At 39.8% G+C, this 27297-nt stretch overlaps 1 protein-coding gene across 3 annotated transcripts in view; it reads left to right on the forward strand.

Moving 5' to 3' along the window:
* Positions 1 to 27297, forward strand: part of Rbcn-3A (rabconnectin-3 alpha) — a 980796-nt gene that overhangs the window by 454041 nt on the left and 499458 nt on the right. For all 3 annotated transcript variants that reach the window (XR_016547873.1, XM_090388469.1, XM_090388476.1), the window contains exons 27-28: positions 14943 to 15095; positions 26163 to 26310. Coding sequence is in view for 2 of the 3 variants with exons in the window: in XM_090388469.1 (XP_090244595.1) it covers positions 14943 to 15095; positions 26163 to 26310 (301 nt within the window). In the remaining variant the exon portion in view is untranslated. The remainder of the gene's footprint in view (positions 1 to 14942; positions 15096 to 26162; positions 26311 to 27297) is intronic.

Consider the following 27297-nt stretch of genomic DNA (forward strand, 5'->3'; position numbering starts at 1 on the left):
GGGACTGAGAGCCATTTGTTTTGTCGTGCTGTCATATGCTGAAGGGTTTGGTCTTTTCCTCTTCACGCTGACCAGGCGTCTTGAAGAGAACCACTCTACACGTTCATTGCCACCTAAGTGGTGTAACAGGGCTTACCATCGAGGTGTGCTTGAGTGGATTTTAGGGAGGCGGGCCAACCGGGCATCTCCTAAATCTTCTGTATTAGAGAGATACTGGATCCATCAGTGTTTTAGGCTGAGTGTCTGATAACACACAGAATACCTGTTCCCCTCTAAACCCCCTTTTATACTTGTAATTTTTACCGGTATACGTAATACGGTAATTTTTATCGTATTCTTCATTAATTAACATACTACATTGTGTATACAGAGATATTAAATAGGTTTGGTAGCATTTCTTAGCTTCTTATTTTTAATTTAAATAGCGATTTTTGGAAGTTATGACTCCCGGTTCTGGTGCCAATATTTTTGAATTCGCCGCCATGTTGTTGTAGTCAATAAGAAATAGCGTAACATATATATATATATTGTGAACTGATAGCGTAAGGTATAAAGTAAAACTAGATAGCGTAATATGTAGCACCCATTAAGAATATGTTAGCTTATTATAGTATTATCAATTAATCAAATGTATTATTAATCTTATTAAATTTCATTGTTAATTAAATTGTATTTAAACAGAAATCGTGATCCAAACTAGAACTGCAAAGCAACTATCAGAGACTAGTGAGAGTGCTGACTCGGAGGGGGGGACAATTCTCCAATGAATCACACTCTCAAAAAATGTGCAAAATATGAAATGTTTGCTGAACTTTCTAAAACAGGACATGATCTAGCCAAAGAGGATGCTTTGTCTGTGCTAGATGCCCATAGTGTCAAGAAATTAAGCACCAACTCAGCGTTCTGATGGGCATCTATGAGAGATTGAGATGTAGGGTAAATGCCTTCGAAGAAATTAATATGAGGGGCCTATCAAGCTCTCAGCTGGCCAGCTCAACAGCAGAGCTCACTCCTATGCATCAGGCAACAAAGAGGCAATCTCCAATGCAGAATGCACTGGTCCCAAAGGAACTAGTTATTGTTGGTGACTCTGTTGTCAGGAAGATGAGTAATATACTATGCAAGAAGGATAGGTGGAATAGGACCAGGGGCAAAAGTTGATGACTTGTAGAGCAGATATCATCTTTTAAGGGCACAAAAGGTGATATTGTTGTACACATTCAAACTAATGACATTAAGATGAGTTCTGCAGATTTACTCAACAAGTACAGGTCAATGTTGAAAAAAAAGTTGCGAGTTAGAGTGGAATGTGAGTGTCGGCGATTCTCTCCAGACTCGCGTCTGGGAGGGAGTATATGATGAGAGCCTTATCGATCAATTCGTCCTTGGAAAGATTGTGCAAGGCTCAAGGAGTAAAATTTTTTTCAGCCTGTTCTGTGTTTGTTGACAGGAGAGATTGCTGCTACAGGGATGGGGTACACTTAAATAGAAAGGGTGCAAGAATATTTGCTGATGCTATGGAGGCAGTGTTAGGTGGGTTGGAAAACCGATTGCTTGGAGAGATTCACAGACTAAAAGTTTAACAGTAGCCGTAGGCAGAGGCAAAAGTGATTCTTGCACTGCTTCTATTAGAATTAGCAGCTGCCTGGAAAGCAAGGTAATGGAGATTTCCATGACTGCTGGCAGTCATAGTGGAACAAGTAAATTAATGGGCTGTGTAAGGGTAACTAAGAGTAGGAACAGGTGCATGTATACTTGCATGTACACCAATGCTAGGAGTATAGTTAATAAATTCGATGAGCTTGAAGTGCTAGTCAAGACGTCAAAGGCAGATATTGTTGGGATATCAAAGACATGGCAGAATTGACATTTGAGTGGGTGGGAGTACAATGTGTACAGAAAGGATAGACAAGACAGGAAGGGAGGAGGGATTATGCTGTTAGTTAAGCAACATAAAATCTAAGGAAGTGCATCCAATTGATGTTGGTGGACAATGCAATGTTAAGTCTGTTTGGTGTGACATAAGCACTTGGAAAGGAAAAATGACAGTGTTTGTTATAGGCCTAATGAATCTAATGAGTATAATGAGCAATTGTGCAGAGAAATAGAGTGGGCCAGTAAATCAGTGTCTTATAATGGGGGATTTTAATTTCCCAGAGATTGACTGGAATTTGTGGGTTGGTCACTCACACACTAGCAAAGCTTTTGCGGATTTATTGGATGACATGTTTTCTACAACATGTTCGAGAGACAACCAGAGAGAGTAATACTCTTGATCTGATTATCAACAGTTTATACATGCATTAAGAATTTGCAGATCACAATGTACTGATGTTGGAATTACTTAAAGATGTAACTACCATCAAGGCTAAAGTGAAGGGCTTTTGCTTTTGTAAAGGTGATTACAGGGGTCTCAGACAGTTTTTAAATTCTGTACCATGGGATCAACTGATGATGTTACCAATGTTGAATTCATTGAATTCTAAATGGGAAGCCTTCAGCGACTTAATTTTGGAAGCTACCAGGCTTTTCATTCTAATTAAGAAATACTGTTCAAGGTTCAGGCCTAAATGGATGTCAGGTGAAATAAGGAGGCTCGTGGCAGAGAAGAAAAATGTATGGGATGCATTTAAAGTATCAGGTGACACAGAAGCCTACGGCAGATATAAAGTGGTCTGTAATCAAGTCACAAAGGAGGTTAGGCAAGCGAAGGCAGATTACGAGAACTCTTTGGCAAAGGATGCAAAGAAAAACAGCAAAGAGTTCTTTACTTATGTAAACTCTAGAAGGAAAGAGATGAATCAGATTGGACCACCAAACATAGATGGGTTGATTATTGATGATAATGCTCAGGTAGCTTATAAACTGAAAGAGTGTTTTGCATCTACATTCATACATGAGGAGTTATTCAATGAGGGGAGTGCCAGAAGTTCATCAAACTCTAACAGGGGGCTAAGTGATTTTGTAATAACTGAGAGCAAAGTGGAGGAGAAATTGTTGAAGTTAAACATGAAAAAGGCACCTGGGGGTGGATGGGATCTATCCAGTTATATTAAAGGAAGCAGCAAACTCTAAGCCATAATTATGTGAGCTTCCTTGGACTCAGGGGAGTTCCCCATAATCTGGAGGTGTGCAAATATATCTCCAATTCACAAAGGGGGTTCAAAAGGTAACACAAATTTTACCCAGAACACAAGTTAAACTGTTAGTATGACTTGTGTTCCGGATAAAATAATGGAATCACTGGTTAAAGAAACATTATGGGATCATCTAGACAAGACTGCAGTAATAGTTAAGACACAGCATGGGTTTGTTAAAGGGAGGTCTTGTCTGACCAATTTGATTGGATACTATGAAGTGGTCACAAAGGAACTGAATGCCAAAAATAATTTTGATATCATTTTCTTGGATTTCAGGAAAGCTTTTGATACTGTTGTACATGGAAGACTGCTGTACAAATTGGAGAGGTACGGCATTAAGGGTAAGTTGCTACAATGGATAAAGGGATGGTTGAATGGGAGACGACAGAGAGTTGTAATCAATGGACACTGCTCTTCCTGGACAAATGTTATTAGTGGAGTTCCCCAGGGTTCGGTGTTGGGCCCATTGTAGTTTTATATATTTATCAGTGATATTAATGAAGGTATATCAGGTTTAATGTCCAAGTTTGCACATGATACAAAGGTTGTCAGGGTTGTTAACGGCAGTAAGCTACTCCAACTGGATTTAGATAAGTTGGGAAAATGGGCTGAGAAGTGGCAACTGAAGTTTAACATTGACAAATGCAAAGTACTGCATATGGTTATCAATAACTGAAGATAAATGTACCAACTGTGTGGTACTACGCTCAGGGAAATGGAAGATGAAAAAGGCCATGTTGGTAATTGTGCGGTGAAACATGAAGTTTGCTGAACGGTGCAGACGGGCAGCCAGAGCAGGTCATGGTGTTTTGTCAATGATATATACGAATTTTGCTAGCCGGGACAGGGAGGTGATTATCCCATTATACAAAGCCACACCTAGAGTACTATGTACAGGTTTGGAGGCTTCATTTTAGGAAAGATGTAGAGTTGCTAAAATTAGCACAAAGAAGAGCAACAAGATTAGCGACGGAAACAAAGGGGTGCTCTTACCACGAAAGGCTTAAGTTCTGCAAATTGCAGTGCCCGGAGAGTAGGCATTTGCGAGGTGATCTAATTGAGGTATATAAGGCCTTGAATGGATTGAGCAAGCTGAATGCTGATGGGATTCTTCCTCTTGCTCATATTAAGAACCTGAGGGGACATAGATTCAAATTGAAGAAAGACAGTTATAGAATAGATGTGTAGAAATTTGCCTTTAGCCAGTGGGTAGTTGATTGGTGGAACTGTCTTCCATATTTTGTTGTAGAAGTTGATAGCCTAAATAAATTTAGGGCTGAGCTGGACAGGCATTTGGAACGAATGGAGGTTTGCAGATGGCGCATAAGCCTGCTTTCTTGCATCGTATGTCTCTACTAATGCTAAATATAAAGTTTCCCATCTTTGGAACCTTTGAAGAAGCAAGGACCCTTTCATGATGCAAGGAAACAAACTTATAGAAGTAAGGATTTTAAATAAAATTAGAAAAAGATCGGAAAAATTAATGAAAGAAGTGGACATTAAGTTTGTTAAGGTTTTATTCTTTTTGGTTCTGGTGATGAATAAGTATATCTCCTTCTGTCTCTATTTAGCTAACACTATATTAACAGTTACATTTTGGAAAGTTTTGAGAACACTGTGTGCTTCCACAACTTTTTGCCATCTTTGCAGTATATTTTTTTGTCCATTTTCATGTTTCATAATCACTGTTATTCCCAGAAATCTTGTGTTATGTTAATCTTGCTGCTGTCTGTTAAGGCTTTCCTATTAACAACATAGTGTTTTTGTATATTCTGAAAGAATAGTAATGCAGTTGTGTATTTTTGTTGTCATATGTATTCTTCAAGTTGTGTCTGAAAAGTTTTAAGACTGATTTTTTTTTATACAATACTACTAGTGCCTTACATTGCCTACTGTTGAAACTATTCACTATCACGTCTGAACTGGCTCTGTGCCAAGTTTCATTAGTGTGTACAAAAGCATTTTACTGGAAAATTGTGTTTAACTTGGTGCAGTAAAATCACATCATCATGGATTCAAGGACTGAGCAAACAGTGACAAAGCTTTGTTTTAAAGCCAGAAAAAGTGAAACTAAAACAGTTATAAGGAAGAACGGGTGTGCGACTTTTTACAAGTTCAGTTTTTCTTAGCTCCGTCCTCTAATGAAATTTTAATTTTCATAATAAAAGAACAGTCATTATATTTTATATCATCAAGATGGTCAAGATCTTATCTTTATGCTGGTTAAATCAGCTTACCAAAAATTGAAAAGGTAATATATTTTTTTATTCATTTATGATTGATAATAACTCTTTTTAATTCTCCTTTCTGTGTTAATTCTATATATGCCTGGAGAAGGACAAAAGTCATAGCTGGTCTGTTAAACCTCCCACCAAGGTCGATGCCAGATTTATCTTCTGTTTTTCCCTCAGCTTACAGTCAGTCCTGCCTGAAGCAAAAAGTTTAATTTAGATTGTGCTCATGGGATTGGAAAAAGAATAGACCATTTATTGCCATTCAGCTTAGGTTATCAGCATAGTTTTCTTTGGTTACTGATCCACTTGTAATTCAGGTTTTCTGCTCTGATGTTTTAATTAAAAATTTAAATTCTCATATTTGTAAAAACTGACTGTCCCTCCAAAAATTTTCTGGGCAACTATCAAAATCAATATGAGCGAGACACAAGTTCAATATCGTGAAAATGTGTAGACAACTCTACCCGCTCCAGGAGCAAAGCGCCCCCCCTAATAGTCATGATCTGACCAATTGGAGAACCCGTTAATGGGGGGGGGGGGTCTTGACTTTTAGGTTCTTCACATTCTGAATCACTGCAAGACTCATTTCCACCCTCTTACAGATTCTTCAACACCTAAAGAGGTGTTGGGTCCTTAGAGAAATATATGGTAAAGTAGTCAAGCAGGATCACTGCTGCCATCAGGGCAGAAAACCTGAATTACAAGTGGAAACAGAAATATACCAACTGTGTGGTACTACACTTAAGGTTGTAGAAAATGAAAAAGATCTGGGAGTAATTGTGCAGTCATATATGAAGTTTTCTGAGCAATGCAGACAGGCTGCCAGGGCAGGTCATGGGGTTTTGTCAATGATATATAGGAATTTTGCTAGCAGGGAAAAGGAGGTGTGTCCCCTTTGTATAAGGCAATGGTCAGGCCACGCCTTGAGTACTGTGTACAGGTCTCGAGGCCTCATTTTAAGGCCTCAAGATTTGCTTGAACGTGTACAGAGAAAGGCAACAAGATCAGTGAGGGGAGTGAAGGGATCCTATTACCAAGAGAGGCTTAAGTTCTGCAAATTGCAGTGGCTGGAGACTAGGCACCTACATTGTGATCTGATTGAGGTGTATAAGGCCTTGAATGGATTGAGCATGCTGAATTCTGATGGGATCCTTCCACTTGTTCAGATTACGAACCTAAGGGGGCACAAATTCAAATTAAGAAAAGACAGATGTAGAATAGATGTGTGGAAATTAGCCTTTAGCCAGCGGGTGGTAATTGCTGGAACAAACTTCTGTCTGTCGTTGTGGAAGTTGATAGGTTTAATAAATTTAAGGAGGAACTGGACAGGCATTTGGAGGGAATTGTGTGATATTTTTTTTTTTTTTTTTTTGGCTGATGCCGCATAAGCTCATACACTTGCTTTCTTGCATCAGATGCCGCTACTACTACTACCTCCATGTAGTGCATGAAAGATTACAAGCCAAAATTGATGTCCTTACCCAGGAGCGGGAAAACCAAAAGCAACAACACCCCCGCTCTTTCGCAGAGGCATTGAGAAATGATGCAACACAATCAACCATCAGTTTACCTGGAAGAGTACAAGATAAAAGGATAGCCAAGTAGCCTGAGTCGCATATAATCCTAATTAAACCAGCTGAGGATGCACAACTGGAAACTAGCAATGCAGTTGAAGATGCCTTAACAAAACATATGAATAACCAGATGAAAACCTTCAGACTTAGGGGCATCAGGAAAACCAGACACCCCAGAGTCATAATTGAAACTGATACCAGGGAGGAGGTGTATTAACCATTTAAAATAACACAGAAATGACCAACTATGGATTAAGAGTGGATGCCACAAAACAAAATGGGCCATCATTTGTACTTTTTGATATAGACCAGAACATGACCCAAGAGGAACTCGAAGAAGAGATCTGCCATAAAAACCTGAGTATGTATCTACTGAGACGAGACTGCAGCAGAAACATCAAACCCAAATTCAAAACTAAAACGAAATCACCGACAAATGTTAATTGGATAATTGAACTATCCCCAAGAGTGTGGCAGCTCATTGAAACCCAAAATAGAATTTAAATTGGCTAGGTCAGCCATAAATTTAAAGAGCACATATCAGTCCATAACTGCTACAGTTGTCTCCCCCTTGGGCATATGTCACATACCTGCATCCAGAGTGAGACCACCTATGACCACTATGCCCAAAAGGGGCATGAATTTAAGGACAGCCTCAACAAGAAACAGTGACCAACCTGAGCAAACTGCAAGGCTAGGGTACCACATGATCATTCGATTCATGACACAAACTGCCCAGTATACAAAAAAAAAGTGAAGGGCCTTCACCAATTGAGAATAAATTATGGATAGATACCCCACAAGAAATAGACAACAAGAGATCAAGTTACTGCAATTAAATGTGCAGAGAGCAAGAATAGTTGCAGACCAGCTAAAGATCGAAGCTGAGGAAAACCAAATTGATGCAATGATATTGCAGGAACTCTGCGTCCTGCTTTTGTGGGCCATCCCACTTCATTTGTGGGATGGAATATCCCACTTCATATAAAATCATTCATTACACTGAAGGCCATCCATGGGCAGCTATTGTTCTGAGGAGTCCAGAAATAACTGTAACAAAATCACACCGTTATGCATTTCCATCAGCTCCTGTGCACAGATTATGACATCTCTCTCTCTCTCTTGGGTCCCTATATCTTCTTTCATTATATTCTCACCCGGGTGAGGATATTACTACTGCAATCTCCATCATCCAGGAAGCACTGCATCTCCTCCAAAGTGGGTGGTTGCTGATAGGCACAGTCTAACTCCAGACAGAACATCAACCAGAAATGGTACAAGGCTTGGAGATTACATCATTTCATCTGGTCTACGGATACTGAATTGTCCAGGTCACCTCTCCACCTTCAGCAGCTCCCTCAGGGAGAGCACAATTGATGCCACTATAGCAGTGTCTGACATTGAAAGTAAACTGATCAACTGGGCTTTTCAAAAGCCATGGACAACTTTGAACCACAGAACGATCATCTCTCTTATTTGCTCTGTGGAATGCACACCACCAATTCCTAGGGACATAGTGAGGTACAATACTAAAAAAGCAGATTGGTGCCGATTCCAAGAGGAATTGGTCAAGTTTCTTTCAGAAGAGAGCTCACTACCTATTACACTTCACCTGAAGAATGCATTACCAAGGTAACAACAATCATCAGGAGTGCCTATGATGCTTCCATCCCACATAGAAGATAATACAGGTACGCAGTCTCCTGGTGGAATGGAGATTGGATCTGAGAAGAGTCCATCTAGGCAGGAAGACTTTCAACAAGCCTGAGTCCACCTTTCCCCAAAGAGGTAACTGCAGCACAGGAGTCTTGCCATGTGATAAGAAATGTGTACTCCAAAGAAATATGCAAATGTAAGGAGTCGTGGCAAACACTAGTTGCCACATTGAGAAATTTTGACCGGTGGGTTGCATTCCAAGACTTCACCTCTGGCCAGCCTGTTACAAACAGACTCCCCAGAGGTGGTCTTGGACACCACACTCAGACTGGATGGAACCTCTACATACTCTTGGTCTGCTTCTCTCAACAACATACTGAACAATATCTACCCAAAATCTATGATGACTTGGCACCAACACTTGAGCAACAAGAATTCATTGACAGAAACAGAACATACATAACAGATACTAGTGAACCGCCCATCACATCCCTGGAGATGAACTTGGTCCTGGCCAGAACAAAGGAGGATAAAACCCCAGGCTTGGACTTTGTGGGAGGTCGACAGTAAAAAAGTTCACAGAACACTATCCTGAAACTTAAGTTTATTTAATAGATGCCTTGCTGAAGGAACTTTTCCTGCATTCTGGAGGAAAGTTGCAACACTCAAGTTAATCCTAAAAAACCTGAAAAAAACTACCTCAAACCTCAACTTCTTACAGACCAATAGCCTTGCTTTCTGTTTTGGCTAAACTCCAAGAAAGATTAGGCAATCTGCCTAATCTTTCTTCTATAGGCCGACTGCAAAAATTGCAGTCGGCCTATAGAAGTCGGCCTATATGAGTAACTTTCCCATATTTTGTTACAATCGTAACTTTCCTATCTTTAATATATTCTTTTAAAACCCATAGAACTGCCCAGTACACTTCATTTTTCTTATTCTTGCTAGAAAGCTTTGCCATCACATATGATCAGATGCCCCCCTTAAAGTCAAGAAATATACCCCAGACTTAATTTTCTGAAGTCTCTTGTACATGTGACACCATTTTAACCACAACATCTTCAGTAGATCTGCCCCTCCGAAAGCCAAACTGCCTAGGGCTGCTCATTCCAATACTCTAGTAATATCCCTCCAATCTATTCATCAATACTCTTTCAAAAACCTTTGCAATTCATCATCATCAGCCATTTTCAATCCACTGCAGGATGAAGGCCTCTCCAGCAACTTTCCAGTTCCTTCTGTTTTGAGCACTGGCCATCCATTTACTACTCAAAAACTCATGAATTTCATCTATCCATCTCCGCCTTTGTCTTCCAGGTTTTCTTCTAGCTCCTCTTGGGTACCATTCTGTTATTTTCTTAGTCCATCTGTCATCATGTCTTCGTGCTATGTGTCCTGCCCAAGACCATTTTAGTTCTTTAGTTTTGATAAGAATGTCCTTTACTTGAGTTTGTTGCCTAATCCATGTGTTTCTCTTCTTATCTAACAGTCTGATTCCCAATATAATTCGTTCCATTCTTCGCTGTGTAGTTCTCAGCTTCTCTTCCATTCTTTTGGTGAGTGCCCAAGTTTCACTTCCATAAGTCATGGTGGGGCGTATACATTGATTTTGATCCATCTATATGATCCAGAATCCGTCCTCTCTTTTTCTCTATTCTTTAATAATATTTTAATGTGAACTTCCTTCCTTCCAACTAGGAAAGATTTTCTCACTTAAGTGCACATTATATATATATAACTCTACCAATTCCTTTCTGAATTTCAAACCAAACTTCTTTATCACTTCTAGTAGCAATCCATCTCTGCTTGGTGCTTTCTTTATCTTAACTTTCACCAATGCTATCTTCAATTCTTCCTCCGTAATTAACCTTTCAATTTCCTGCATCCCCACATATTCATCATTTAATTTCCTAATCTGTCTTTGTTCTCTACTATCCAAATTTATTTGATATATGGGAAACAAGGAGAGCAAACCCCCGCATGGAAGATTCCCAGTCCTTTGTACTCTGATTTTCTATTTTAATAGTGCTATAAACTTTATCAACTTTCATTCTATCAAATAATAATTTGTATGGTAATCCCCATACTTTCTTATTCATTTTCTCTTTTACATAGTTTCACCGTGCCTCTCTCTTCTCTTTCTGAATTCTACCAATACATTCCCATCTTATTTGTTTGTATTTCCTCTTTAAATCCTTCATTTGTTCACTTATTCCTCTTCTCCATACCCTCTGGAAACTCCTTAACTATTTTCTCAGCAAAGCTGCTATCTGTTTCTTGTCTATTATCTCTAAGTCTTTTTGTAATCTCTTCAAAATAATGCCAGTTTGCAGAACTCATTGCAAACCTCTTTTCAAACCCTGTATTACATTCTACTCTCTTATCTCGAAACTGATGGGTACCTCCTGTGAGTCCAAGGAAGCTCTCATAATTATGGCTAAGGGTTTGCTTACTTTCTTTGCTGCCTCCTTTAATATAACTGGATAGATCCCATCCACCCCAGGTGCCTTTCTTGTGTTTATCTTCAACGATTTCTCCTCCACTTTACTCTCAGTTATTCCAAGATTGTCTAGCTTACTGCCAGAGTTGAATACACCTCTGGCATTCCTCTCACTGAATAACTCCTCATGTGTGAATGTCGATGCAAAATATTCATTTAGTTTGTTAGCTACCTGAGCAGGATCATCAACAGTAGAATAATTGATATCAAGTGGACCAATCTGATTCATCCCCTTCCTTCTAGAGTTTACATAAGTAAAGAACTCTTTGCTGTTTTTCTTTGCATCCCTTGCCAAACATTTCTCGTAATCTGCCTTCGCCTGCCTAACCTCCTTTGTAACTTGGTTACAGATCAACTTATATCTATCATAGGCAGTTCATCTGACATCCATTTAGGCTTAAACCTTGAACAATATTTCTTAGTTGGTATGTAAAGCCTAGTAGCTTCCAAGATACGTTCTTTGAATGCTTCCCATTTTGAATTTGCTGTTGGTAACACCATTATCATTTGGTCCCACTGTATAGAATTCAAATACTGTCTCAGTCCATCGTAGTCACCTTTATGAAAGCAAAAACCTTTCCCTTTACCCCTGATGGTAGTTACCTCTTTGAGTAAATCCCACTTCAGCACACTGTGATCACTGCCAACTAGTGGTTCCTTTATCTGCAGATTCGTAATGCATGAAGAATCACCACTAATAATCAGATCAAGAGTATTACTCCCTCTAGTTGCCTCCCGAACATGCTGATGTAGAAAACAATCATCCAATAAATCCACAAAAGCCTTGCTAGTGTGTGTGATCAATCCACAAATTCCAGTCAATATCTGGGAAATTAAAATCCCCCATTATAAGACTCTCTGATTTACTGGCCCACTCTATTTCCCTGAACAGTTTCTTATTATACTCATCAGAGTCATTAGGCCTATAGCATACTCCTACTATCAATTTTGATCTCCCACTCCAGTCACACCAAACTGACTCAACACTGCACTGTCCCACGATGTCGACTGGCTTCACTTCCTTGGTTTTTATGTGTTTCTTAACTAATAGCATAACCCCTCCTCCCTTCCTATCCTGTCTTTCCTTTCTGTAGACGTTGTACTCCCCAAATTCCAGTTCTGCATTCCTTATATCTTTGTGACACCACGTCTCTGATATCCCAACAGTATCTGCCTTTGATGCTTTGAGAAATACCTCAAATTCATCAAATTTATTTACCAAACTCCTAGCATTGGTATACACTCAAGTATACATGCACCTGTTCCTATTCTTAGCTACCCTAACACAACCCATGTGTTTACCTGTACCGCAATGACTCCCAGCAGTCTCTGAAATATCCTGCATCTTGTTTTCCAAGCTTCTGTTCATCCCTATAGAAGCAGTGCAAGAATCACTTTCATCTCTGCCAGTGACTACTGTTAACCTATACCTATTAGTCCTTGTATCCCCCCAAGCTAGCAGTTTTCCGACCCACCTTTTATAACTTTTAAAAAGGTTCTCAACCATGTATGGCTCCTGAAGGAGGAGGACATCATAATGTTTTTCATCCATCCGTTGACAACTACAATACAACATTACAGGATCTTTGCTCATTCACTTGCAGTACCTTTAGCTTTATATTCACTGCATTCCTTGCTTCTAATTGAATGGCAAAAATCCCTATTTTTTCACTTACAGTTAATACATATAGCACTTTTATTTTCTTTTTACAATCTTTAAAAACATGTCCCCCTTCTCCACAATGTCCATATGTGATCTTCCCCTTACACTGATAAGCCACATGGGGCCATAATAAGATAAACATTTAAAACATTTTGGAAAGAGGACAATATCCTTCACCTGAAATGAGATCCATTGGCAATAGACTCTTCCTTTATTTATTAATATAAATCTGAACACCTTGGGCACTTCCAAAATCCAATTATTTCCTTCCTTACATGAAGAAATAGACTTCACAATTGCTTCCTTTTTAAACTATATCCATGATCAAACAAATTTCTATCCCAAAGTTCTTGCATAAACTGTTCCTTCTGTATATATCCTTATTCACATCATATACTTTTATCTTTAAACCAGGTTTCTTTGGAACTTCGATTTAAAGACCAGACTCTTCCAATCTCTTATTATTCTGCAATTCACATAGATCACTCAGAATCAACTTCAATCAATATTCCTCTATCTCTAATCTTTCTTGTTCTCTTTACTTGAACTTTCTTCATTAAAGGTCTTATACCTTCATTCATTACTGCTTCAACTTGTTCACTTGTAGTATATTTATCCTTATTTGCCTTTTTGAAAGCCACTGTAGATTCACCTCCCTTTTTAACTTCCTTCACCTTTTCTCTTCCTTTCTGTAGTACAGAAGCATAACTTTCAAATTGTTGTTCTTGATCTCGAATTAACTGTCTACAATCTTTTATTCTAGACACCATTACTCGATTTTCCACAGACAATCTAATTGCTCTATCTTCCAACGTATCCCATATTGAAAGAAACTTGTTCATGGCAGCTCTAGTTACTTTATTTGCATCACAAAATAGGAATTTTTGGAGTCTAATCCATACTTGTCTTATTTCCAAATATCTTTTCCTATACTCATATGTTCACTATCTCCATTATCGATCTCTTCATCTACTCTTATCCACCTTCTCCTTTTTCTTCACTTTCTATTCTCTCTAATCTGCCAACTGCCGTCTTTAACTGTTCTTGAAACCTCATCTCCTCCAAATCTTCATCATCTATTGCCAGCAGATCCTCCTCAGATGAGAACCCCTCACTCCTTCTATGAGCCATAATGACTCAAACAATAAGATTTTAATACTAAACTAAAAGTTTTAAGAGCTAAGAGCAGACCCTTTGTTCCCCTCACCAGTCTCGTACACTGATCGCTGCTACTTTGTGGTTCCTTTATCTGCAGATTCTTAATGCATGAATAATTACTGCTGATAATCAGATGAAGAGTGTTACTCCCTCTGGTTGCCTCTAGAACATGCTGCTGTAGAAAACAATCATCCAGTAAATCCACAAAAGGTTTCCACAATATCAGTTCCACAGAGCAATCTGTGGCTCTGTGAAACTGATTAAGCTGTACAACCTTGCAAAGAGGTGTATCAAATTATGAAAGATGTACTTTTAAGATTAAATGATAATAAATTTTTTCCTTGATTTCTGTTTTTTTTTTTAACATAGTCCTAAAACTTTTTAGACACTCCTTGTACCTAAGTAATAATTTCCATGAACTTAGATATGTAAAAATATTCTCAGTATTTACTGTTTTGGACTTTAATTAGCTGATGTAGAATAAATCAAAATAAATATTCACGATATTACATTAATACACCAACCATTGAGTTAAAATAATTTAATACTGTAGATACCATATAAAATATACAGTATGTACAGTACTGTATAAAATATTTAATACTGATTATGTTACAGTATCCTCTGTATACCAACAATACAGAGGATACTCTAACATAATCTATTTACAATAACTGATTGTGAATAAAGCCTGAAAATAAAATAAAATACCAAAATTTTTAAAATACAATAAAATATAAGGTTAAAAGCATTAAAACTATTAAAACTGTACAATTATAAAATAAAATATATAGGTTGGTGTATTAATGTAATATCGTGAATATGAACTTTCCCAACCTCAACCACAGAGGCCTTTTTGATGATAAATAACAAACATTGTGTTTACACTGTGGATAGCCATGTTGGGTGTGATATGCTCATTGTATGAGGGATTGTCAATTTGTTTTGCATTTGGTGTTAACATGTAACCTCTTTTGTATGATTGCTTTTCAAGGATAATCATCCTTTCTTTTTCAGGATTACAGTGGCTTATTTGATACCAGGGATCAAGCAGATGAAAACTTGGATGATATCCTCCACAATAGGTTACAGTTAGGAACTGGTAAAAAAGAACGTTATTCTTTCACTAATACTGAAATACCCTCCATTACCCATTTTGGATCCAAGCAGGTAAGTTAAAAAGGGGAGGGGAATTACTATCTAGCTGTATATATATATATATATATATATATATATATATATATGAAAGTGGTTCAAATTGTTAAAAGTTAGAAAACAATTCTTCATTCAAAGAATTTTGATTGAATAATCTCCTTCTTTTATAGCATGTCTTCCATTTCAAAACTGATGCCATTGTATTATCAAAGAAGCATTTCTTTGGTTGATAAATTTTCTAATCACCTCTTTGAGTGGATCATAAAGATAATTCCTTACTCTGCTCACTTGGAGCCAAATGAGAAGTATATGATGTGTATGGTAGTACAGTCAGGCCTCGTATAACACAATAGTTGTGTTTCTAGAAACCCTTTTGCAATATAAACAACAGGCCCTATGAGAAAAATAGGGTTAGGTGCCAACCACCCAAGATTGGACACACATTTGTAACCAAAACATTACCAAACACAATAAATAATCGTATTAAAACACTTACACAGTTGAAAAATATAAAATTAATAATGTAATCATTTAAATTTAAATTCTTACCTTAAAAATAAATGAAGACAGCTTGAGGGAAAGGGGTTGAAAGAGCGGAATTATGGGGAAAAGTGGTGGTAGGTTGTCATCATTATCGGAACTGTGGAGGACCAGCACCGCCTCCCAGTGGGTGGCGGTGCTGGACTTCCAGACTAGCATCACTGGGATCCAAAGCCCACAGCCCAGGTTCCAGGCTTACATCAATGGAATCCGGCATGTTTGCCATGCGCTGCGACCCGTGGAAATTCGGAAAGGGAGATCCTGGTGGTTGAGGGGCCCAGCTTCAATACACCACTTTGGCCCCTGCTTCGACAAGACGGGAGGTCCTGGAAGGCCCAGCTAGGATCAATTGGCTAGTAGGCTCGCCTGCAAGGGTCAACCATGTCAATGCCATGCCCCTACCCTCATGGTCCGAGGGACAGGATTCAGGCTGGCGGCGGTGCAGGTATGGTGTCTGGGTAGCCCTGGCGTTCCACTCCCGAGCGCATTTATTGCATGCCGAGTAATGGGCGTACCTTTGGGCTCCATAGTGGGTGGGGAGCCCGGGCACTGAACCACTTAAAAAACTACATGAATACTGATAAATTAATTTCTTCTGGGCCCCCAACCCAATCCCTAACTGAAAATTTTACCGTTGACAAGAGAACGTCACTTCTGCAAAAAGACAGAAAAAGGAGGTTACATCAGGTCCTACACCACGGTTCCTGATAATTCACTCAACTAGTGAGAAGCCTATAGGAAAAATGTCACCCTTCTTTATCCAGAAGGGTTTGGAAGGGTTGGCAGGATCTCCTAAGTCTGTCAAACGGCTTCGTTCGGGTGACATACTTGTAGAAACCAGAAGTGATATACACTCAGAACAGTTCCTCCGTGCTACATCTATCGGGGGAATGCCTGTCACTATAAGCCCCCACAAGACACTGAACTCATCCCGTGGTGTCATCGCGGAATGGGATCTGATGGATGTAACTGAAGAGGAAATCTGTTCAGAGTTAAAACCACAGGGAGTGACAGCTGTTAAACATATATCCATGCATAGGGATGGCAAATTAGTTCCCACTAGAAATATCATATTAATATTCAATTCACCAACTTTTCCTCATGAAATCAAAGCTGGCTATATTAACTGCCCAGTGCGTCCGTATGTCCCAAATCCATTACGGTGCTAGGAGACCGGCAGAATTACTTAACAAATACAGGTCACTGTTGAACAAAAGCTGAGAATTAGGGTTGAATTTGAAAGTGTCTGCAATTCTGCCCAGACACGATAGGAGGGAGTATATGATGAGAGTCTTGTCGATCAATTCGGCCCTGGAAAGATTGTGCAAGGCTCAAGGGGTAGAATTTTTTTCAGCCTGGACTGTATTTGTTAACAGGAGAGATTGCTTCTACAGGGATGGGATACACTTAAATAGAAAGGGTGCAAGAATATTTGCTGATGCTATCGAGGCAGTGTTAGGTGGGTCGGAAAATTGCTAGCTTGGGGGGAGACCAATAGATTGACAGTAGCCACTGGCAGAGGTGAAAGAGATTCTTGCACTGCTTCTATTAGAATGAGCAGAAGCCTGAAAAACAAGATGCATGGTATTTCAGAGACTGCTGGGAGCCATTGTGGTACAAGTAAACACATGGGTTGTGTTAGGGTAGATAAGAATAGAAACAGGTGCAGATATACTTGCGTGTACACCAATGCTAGGAGTTTAGTAAATAAATTTGATGAATTTGACGTATTGCTCAAAACATCGAAGGCAGATATTGTTGGGATATCAGAGACATGGTGTCACACAGATATAAGGGATGCAGAACTGCAATTTGGGGAGTACAACGTCTACAGAAAGGATAGACAGGATAGGAAGGGGGGAGGGGTTATGCTATTAGTTAAGAAACACATAAAAACCAAGGAAGTGAAGCCAGTCGACATCGCTGGACAGTGCAGTGTTGAGTCAGTTTGGTGTGACATAAGCATTGGGAGATCAAAATTGAGAGTAGGAGTGTGCTATAGGCCTAATGACTCTGATGAGTATAATAAGGAACTGTACAGGGAAATAGAGTGGGCCAGTAAATCAGTGTCTTATAATGGGAGATTTTAATTTCCCAGATATTGACTGGAATTTGGGGGCTGGTTACTCACACACTAGCAGGGCTTTTGTGGATTTATTGGATGATTGTGTTCTACATCAGCATGTTCGGGAGGCAACTAGAGGGAGTTAATACTCTTGATTTGATTATCAGCAGTGATTCTTCATGCATTAAGAATCTGCAGATAAATGAACCACTAGGTGGCAGTGATCACAGTGTGCTGAAGTGGGATTTACTCAAAGAGGTAACTACCATTAGGGGTAAAGGGAAGGGTTATTGCTTCCATATAGGCGACTACGATGGACTGAGACAGTATTTAAATTCTATACAGTGGGACCAACTGATGATGTTACCAACAGCAAATTCAAAATGGGAAGCATTCAAAGAACTTATCTTGGAAGCTACTAGGCTTTACATACCAACTAAGAAATATTGTTCAAGGTTTAGGCCAAAATGGATGTCAGATGAACTAATGAGGCATATGGCAGAGAAGAAAAATGCATGGGATACTTACAAATTAACACATGACACAGAAGCCCATGATAGATACAAGTTGATATGCAACCAAGTTACAAAGGAGGTTAGGCAGGCGAAGGCAGATTACGAGAAATCCTTGGCAAGGGATGCAAAGAAAAACAGCAAAGAGTTCTTTACTTATGTAAACTCTAGAAGGAAGGGGATGAATCAGATTGGTCCACTTGATATTGATGGGTCAACTGTTGATGATCCTGCTCAGGTAGCTAACAAACTAAATGAATATTTTGCATCGACATTCACACATGAGGAGTTATTCAGCGAGGGAATGCCAGAGGTGTATTCAACTCTAGCAGTAAGCTACAGAATCTTGAAATAACTGGGAGTAAAGTGGAGGAGAAACTGTTGAAGATAAACACAAGAAAGGCACCCGGGGTGGATGGGATCTATCCAGTTATATTAAAGGAGACAGCAAAGGAAGTAAGCAAACCCTTAGCCATAATAATGAGAGCTTCCTTGGACTCAGGGGAGGTACCCATAGACTGGAAATGTGCAAATGTGACCCCAATTCACAAAGGAGGATCAAAGGCTGACACAAGTAATTGTAGACCTGTGAGCTTAACTTCTGTTCCAGGAAAATTAATGGAGGCACTGGTTAAAGAAGCACTGCAGGATCATTTAGACAAGACTTCAGTGATAGCTCAGACACAGCATGGTTTTGTTAAGGGGAAGTCTTGCCTGACCAGTTTGATTGGATACTATGATGCAGTCACAAAAGAACTGGATGCAGGGAATAACTTTGATATTATATACTTGGATCTTAGAAAGGCTTTTGATACTGTTGCACATGGAAGACTGCTACACAAATTGGAGCAGTGTGACATTGGAGGCAAATTGCTGCTATGGATAAAGGGGTGGTTGAGGGGGAGAAGACAGAGAGTGGTAATCAATGGACACTGCTCATTGTAGACTAATGTTATTAGTGGAGTCCCTTGGGGCTCAGTGTTGGGTCCATTATTGTTTTCTGTATTTATAAATGATATTGATGATGGTATATCAAGCTTAATGTCCAAGTTTGCAGACAATACAAAGGTTGGCAGGGTTGTCAAGGACACTACTGACACTATGCTGCTGCAACAGGATCTGGAAAGGTTGAGCAGATGGGCTGAGAGGTGGCAAATGAAGTTTAACATTGACAAATGTAAAGTACTACACATGGGAAACAGCAACCCCAGAGCAACGTATCAACTCTGTGGTACTACACTGACAGTGGTAGAGAATGAAAGGGACTTGGGGGTGGTTGTGCAGGCAGATATGAAGTTCTCTGAGCAGTGCAGACGGGCTGCAAGAGTAGCTCATAGAGTATTGTCAATGATATACAGGAATTTTTCCAGCAGGGATAAGGAGGTGATTATTCCATTGTATAAGGCAATGGTCAGGCCACACCTAGAGTACTGTATACAGGTCAGGAGGCTTCATTTCAAGAAGGATGTAGAGCTGCTGGAACGAGTACAGAGAAGGGCAGCAAGATTAGTGAATGGAACAAAGGGGTGCTCTTACGAAGAAAGGCTTAAGTTTTGCAAAACACAGCGTCTGGGGACTAGGCACCAGTGAGGTGATCTGATAGAGGTGTATAAAGCCTTGAATGGTTTCAGCATGCTCAATGCTGATGGGATTCTTCCTCTAGCTCAGAAAAATCACCTGAGAGGGCATAAATTCAAATTGAGGAAAGACAGATGTAGGATAGACGTGCGGAAATTTGCCTTTAGCCAGCAGGTGGTTGGTTGGTGGAACAGACTTCCATCCCTTGTGGTGGAGGTTGATAGCCTAAATAAGTTTAAGGATCAGCTGGACAGGTATTTTGAACGAACAGAGGGGTGAAGTGGAAGTGGTTTTTTTTTTTTTTTTTTTTTTTTTGGCTGATGCTGCATAAGCTTGCTTTCTTGCATCAAATGCCTCTACTAATGCTAATGCTAATGCTTCAAGTGCCAGAAATACGGACACTCACAGATGGCTTGTCGTGGAACCCTTGTATGCGCTCAGTGTGGTGCAAAGGACCACGAAACAACATCATGTTCAGCTGCAAAACCAACCTGCATTAACTGCCAAGAAGACCTCCCGGCCTACTCAAGGGCATGCCAGAGGTGGAAACAAGAAAAAGAAATTCAGCGACTTAAGGCAGAGCTGAACATATCTTATCAAGAAGCAAGAAAAACGGTGAAACCTATAAATACAAATAAACCAACCTACGCTCAGAAGGTAGCAGGGAGATGTTCCATCGGACCTCAGACCGAAATGACCATACCACCAAAGGAGTCATTCACTCCTATTGCTCGCTACCTGTTAAGTTCAATAAAACCCGCACGAAAGGACCAATCAGCTGCCACTCGAATATCTGTACCTCCCACCAGTTAGAAAATCAATTTCTGAACAAAAGAATAAAAAATCAGACGCACATCTTAGTTCTCAGGAAAAAATGGATGTTGAGGAAAAGGAGGTACAAGAAGCAGTCTTGGAACTCTTTACTGAGGAGGATATGGACACAGGGCAGCGTCCATACTTCCTCAGGAAGGATAAATCTAAGACTGACAAAAATAAGCCCTCAGCACCTCGGAAGCCGCCTGAAGGAACCACCAAGCCAAAATAATGGCTAAATTCCTACAATGGAATTGTCGTGGATTCCGGCAAAATGCAGAAGACATCGAGGCACTCCTTCAAAAGCACAAACCATCTTGCTTTTGCATACAGTAGACTTACCTAAGGGCAAATGATGACCCCAGGATGCACAACGTTACTGTCATTCGCAAGGATAGAACTGGGGATGGCCCCACTCATGGAGGAGTCGCAATCCTTGTGGGCAACCATACCCCTTTTCAGCATCTGCAACTTACTACCAGCATAGAGGCAGTAGCAATTCGAATAACAGTGGGGTTTTTACTAACCGTTTGCTCTATATATTTGCCACCTGGTACTGACATCTGCCAGAAAGACCTTGATGATCTCGTAATGCAGTTGCCTCCCCCTTTCTTACTTCTTGGGGACTTTAATGGACATAACACCCTGTGGGGTAGTGCTAGCATTAATAGAAGGGGACGAGTCGTAGAGCGTATGCTCATTGACAATGACCTCTGCTTTCTTAATGTGGGAACAAACACCTTTTTCCACATGCCTACCCGTACGTTTTCTGCCATTGATCTTTCTATCAGCTCACCTTCTCTTCTCTCATCACTTACCTGGGAGGTAGAAGGGAACCTGTATGGAAGTGATCACTTCCTTATGATAACCACCTTAATTACTGGGAGACCTTGTCTTCCTGTCAGGTTACCGCTGTGGAAGTTTGATCAAGCTGACTGGAGTGCCTTTCAACACCTGGTAAAATTTGACAACTCTGTAGTCAGTCAGGAGCCGATCAATGATGCAGTTACATACATAACAGAAAATATTGTCCATGCAACTGCAACTGCGATTCCAAAAACATCCACACGGTTTCCTCCCTTTCCAAAACCATGGTGGAATCCAGAATGTACAGCAGCTAAAAAGGCTCAAAACAAAGCTTGGGGGATATTTCGACGATATCCTACCACAGTCAACCTATTAGCTTTTAAACGTGCATGAGCCAAAGCACGCTACATCCACCGTCAGAGTCAAAAGGAATCGTGGATCCGTTTCACATCATCCATTACCCAGACGACCAGCACTGAGGTGGTCTGGGAAAAAATCCGGAAAATGAAGGGAAAATACACAGCGCACGCCTCATCGGTCCTTGAATATAATGGATGTACTATTGCAGACTCTACTGCAATAGCCAATGCTCTTGGGGAAACATTTTCTAACATCTCTTCAACATCATCTTACTCCCCAGAGTTTCTGGTCTTAAAGCGCAACATCGAAAAACAGGCCCTTAAACTCACATTGAAGGGTTCCCACCCATACAATGGGCCATTTAATATCAATGAGCTGAAATCAGCACTCGCCCGTACAAAGGCTACAGCTGCTGGACCAGACAACATCCATTATGAAATGATCAAACATCTTTCACCAGAATCCATGGACTGTGTGCTCTTCCTGTACAACAGAATCTTCCTTGAAGAGGATTTTCCGGATACCTGGTGCAAGACAACTATTCTTGCTTTTACTAAGCCAGGAAAGGATCTTATATGTCCAAAAAACTATCATCCCATTGCTCTGACCAGCTGTCTGTGCAAAATATTGGAGAGAATGGTCAATGCTCGTCTCTTATGGTATTTAGAATCGAACGACCTTCTCTCCCGCTTTCAGTGCGGCTTCCGAAGAAACAGGTCCACACTGGACCACTTAATTAGACTGGAAACATCTATCTGAGATGCTTTCCTAAAAAGAGAACATTTGGTGTCCATCTTCTTTGACATGGAAAAAGCGTACGACACAACTTGGAGATTTGGTATTTTAAAAGACCTTTATAACCTCGGTCTAAGAGGCCACCTTCCCATTTTTATTTAAAAATTTTTTATCCTGCCGTTATTTCCAAGTTCGTGTAGGATTCTCCCTTTCGCGGCCCTTTTGCCAAGAGGAGGGGGTACCACAAGGATCTGTCTTAAGTGTCACGCTTTTTGCCATTAAAATAAATTCTATTTCTGAACAACTTCCTCCAACTATAAACTGTGCACTCTACGTCGATGACTTCAGCATATTCTCTCAATCATGCAATATGAGGGTTATTGAGAGACAACTGCAACAAGCTATTGACCGTCTTAACTCCTGGTCCACGGCCAATGGTTTCAGGTTCTCACTGGAGAAGACCGTTTGTGTACATTTTTGTCGCAAACGTAACCTCCACCCTGAGCCTGAATTACGACTTGGACAAAGCACCATTCCAGTTGTATTAGAGGCGAAATTCCTGGGACTCATTTTTGACAAAAAGCTGACATTTGTCCAACACATTCGTCACCTATGCACAAAGTGCACGAGAGGGCTTAACATTCTCCGCTCTCTCTCTTCTACCTCTTGGGGTGCAGACCGATGCACTCTCCTTCGTCTATACCGTGCACTTGTACACTCAAAATTAGATTATGGGTCTCAGGTATATGCATCTGCCAGAAATAGCGCTGTTCGTTGGCTTGACCCCATCCATCATCAAGCCATTCGTATTGCTACTGGTGCATTCAGAACATCACCTGTCCAAAGTCTGTATGTCGAAGCAAATGAACCATCCTTGTCGCTTCGACGAATGCAGTTGTCTCTACAATATGCCTTCAAGCTGAAGTCCCTGCCGGACTATCCCACGTGGACATCCGTCTTCGAGCCACGATGGGAAAATCTCTATAACACACGACGGACCGCCAATCACCCTTTCGGCATTCGTGTTCAAGAGCTACTCAATGAGCTTAACATCTCGGTAGACAAGGTTGCTCGATCACCAAAGGGGCCCCTTCCACCCTGGCATGCACACACACCAGCATGTGACTTCTCGCTAAAGGCTGCGACGAAGTCTAATACTCCGTCTTCTGTCTACCTTCAGCTCTATTCACAACACCGTGCAGAACATTCTGACTTCTTGCCAGTTTACACAGACGGCTCGAAGTCAGACTCTTATGTGAGATCTGCTGCTGTCTTTCCAAATAATACCATATCAGAGCAGATACCCTTTGACTGCAGCATTTACACTGCAGAGCTGCATGCTATAGAGTTAGCTCTAGATCACATAAGAAAACATCGTTACCAACGGTGTATTATATATGCCGACTCAGTGAGTGCACTACAGGCTTTATCAGCGATGTCACACACTAATCATCCAACCCTGTCCCGAATTCAGCAGATAATATACAATCTTTATACAAGTGGATTCCTATACAAGTGGATTCGATATCCGCTTCTGCTGGATCCCCAGTCACATCGGGATTAGAGGAAATGATTTAGCTGACATTGCAGCCAAATCGGCAGCCCTGACGGATAATCTTGACCTGCTAGTCCCCTATACAGACTACAGGCAAGTGATCCGTAGTAACCTACAATCTCAGTGGCAAGATTCGTGGCACCGACTGATTACTACAAACAAACTATGTCGAATTAAGCCTGTGATCCATCCTTGGCGGTCCAGCTTACGCAGGGATCGCAAAGAGGAAGTTGTTCTTACTCGGCTCCGCATAGGACACTGTCATTTGACACACTCCTTTTTGCTGAGGGCTGATGACCCTCCTATGTGCGAGCAATGCGACACCGTTTTATCCGTCCAACACATTTTATGTGATTGTACCAGTTTTATAAATTCTCGTTTTACTGCTTTTACCCATCTGACTGACCGACAACTTACCGGTACTAATGTACCGGTAAGTTGTCGATTTTTTCGTTTTTTCCGTTTTAATTTCTGGAAGGTATCATACGGAAGTGTTCTACGCACTATATTGAGGTAAACTCCTCTTATTATTTTACTAATGTTATTATGTTAAATGTGTTTCTCCTTCCATGAAATCATAAAAACAAATAAATTTTAAGAATCTTCTCTTCATTCCTACTGTATTGTGTTCAGCCACATTCAACCACATTCTGCCACATTCAACTACCATTTCTTGTAAACACAAAGGCAAATCGTGCATAAGCGAATTACGTTCGTGTTATATGTGACATTGTTCCCCTATTTATAAACCGTGTATGATTGAATTCGTGTAATGTAAACATGTGTTATAAGAGGACTGACTGTACTTCAAAACACAAATGGCATTAGAGCAAGAGCAGTTCAGTTCCACCAATGAGATAAAAAGTGGTGCATGACAACAGCAAAAGTTAAACATTAAAGGAAATTCTTCTTTGACTGTTTCTAGCCATTAGTTTTTTTATGGAAGAGGAAGACTTATTCCAAGAGACAGAACATATGTTGAAAAATAATGAGGTTCTGTACCACTTGTTTGATAAAAAATTGTTTAACTTTTGCTGTTGTCATTTGAACCACTCTCATATATATATATATATATATATCTGTGTGCGTGCATGTGTATGCACATGCATACACGTATGCAGATATAAAAATAAAGCACAAAATATAAAACAGGAAAGTTCTCATCTTGTTTAAAATTATTTTTAGTTTACTCAACGTGATATTCATCACTGATCAATATCATTTAGTACAGACTCTCATCCACTATTCTGCCCTGATTTCCAGTTGATTTTGACTTGCTGTGTTCCTTACAAACTCTTGTTATTGCAGTTCTTTCTGTAACACCAACAAATCAGCTACTTCTTTTATAGGATGTTCTTTAGACCTGCTATCATTCCTTTTTTTTTGCTGCTCAATAGCATCATTCCTGCATCCCATCTTCTAGGCTGGAATCCCTTGTTTCTTTAGTGGTAGCTGGTATACCTGTAAATAGAGAGAACTAGTTAACCTTATGCTCTAATTTCAGTGTTGCAAGCAAACAAGTATAGAAGATACATGTGTCCAATCTGTTATTCTGTTATGTGACCTAAAAAAATTACCTCCAGGGGCTCAGATCTGGTGACTATAGGCTTGGCACACCTGAGCTGGTCCTGAGGGGTTCTGAGCTGGATATCATCATTCTTTTCTTTCTTGGTGATCCCCCCCCCCCTCTCTCTCTCTCTCTCTCTCACTGTCTCTCGAGGTAACAGGAATTTTTTTGGCTGGTGCAGCATAAGCCTCAGGCTTTCTTGCACCATACGGCTAATAATAATAATTAAAAAAAAATACAAGTGACTAATTTTTCATCCAGTGTCTGTAGGTATTAAAGCAAAACAAGACCTAATAAAGATTGGTGAGATTTTCTATTTCAGGCAAGTCCCAGTGTGAAAATAATATAACAGTAATTATTTTAAAATCAGCAGCCAGATGACTAAAAAAGAAATATTCACAATCCTTAAATGAACTAATATTTAAAAGATGAAATTATTTTTTAAAGCTGCAAACTTTTTTGTAATTCAGTCTTGAAAATTATTTACAAAATACTTAAGATTTCTTAAAAATGTACCTTTTTTTTTTTTTTTTTTTTTTTTTTTTTTCAGGCTTCATTGCTTACTAGGTTATTAACACACACTCATCTTCCTGGACTCTCCAGTTTGGACCAGATGCACTTACTTGCCTTAGCTGATACTGTATCATCATTTAATACTGCTGTATATGACCATTTTAGCACTGATATTGATAAACAAGGTAAGATTTATAAATAGGAACGAGTTTATGGTTAATCATTAACTCAACATAGTGTTAGTGCACTGATTTTTGGCTGTACAGTTGTTTGGGAAATATTTTTGGATACCAATACTGTTATTTCTGATTTTGCCTTTTGTTCTTATTATATAATATAATGTCAGAATTAAGAATAAAGTTTTGAACTTTCCGAGTTTAAACTCTTTCTTACCGATATATAAGTTAGTGCAAATGCATCATGTCTATGTGCAGTAAATTAACCGAAAGTATTATAGTGGGATCATTTTATTACGTCTGATATTGTGAATGCCTTCACAAGTTGCCTATTCGCTTATACTTTGAATAAGTAATGCTTCCCCAATAGAGAAGACTATTCTTACTTATTCTCAGTGGATACCATCACCCAGGCACCCATTTCAGGGCTATTTGGCCCTTCATCTGTGGGTGGGTATGTACCCTAATGGTTCAACAGCTGACAACCTATTTGGGAAATTAAGTTCACAGCTCTTCATTGATGAAGAGCCAAATAGCCGTGCTCCATATTCTAAGTGGATACCACCACCCAGACAGGTGGCAATATATACTGAGAATAAGTAACAGTAGTCTTCTCTGTTGGAAAACCATTGCTTATTTGAAGTATAACCAAACAGGCAACTTGTTGTGAAAGCATTCACAATATGAGATTGGTAGAGGCATTTTAATGCAAGAAAGCCAGCTTATACAGCATCAGCCAAAAAAAAACCCTTCCCATTTCACCTATCACTCTCCAGATGTTTGTCTGGTTCTGCTTTGAATTTATTTAAGCTGTCAACTTCTACAATGACAGAATGGAAGTTTGTTCCACCAATCAACCACCCGCTAGCTAAAGGCAAATTTCCGCACATCTATTCTATAACTGCTTTTCCTCAATTTAAATATATGTCCCCTCAGACATATATTTGGGCAAGAGGAAGAATCCCATCAGCATTGAGCTAGCTCAAACCATTCAAG

This window comes from Mastigoproctus giganteus, chromosome 2, assembly GCF_048544385.1.
Source record: "Mastigoproctus giganteus isolate SK-2022 chromosome 2, ASM4854438v1, whole genome shotgun sequence".
NCBI lineage: Eukaryota > Metazoa > Arthropoda > Arachnida > Uropygi > Thelyphonidae > Mastigoproctus > Mastigoproctus giganteus.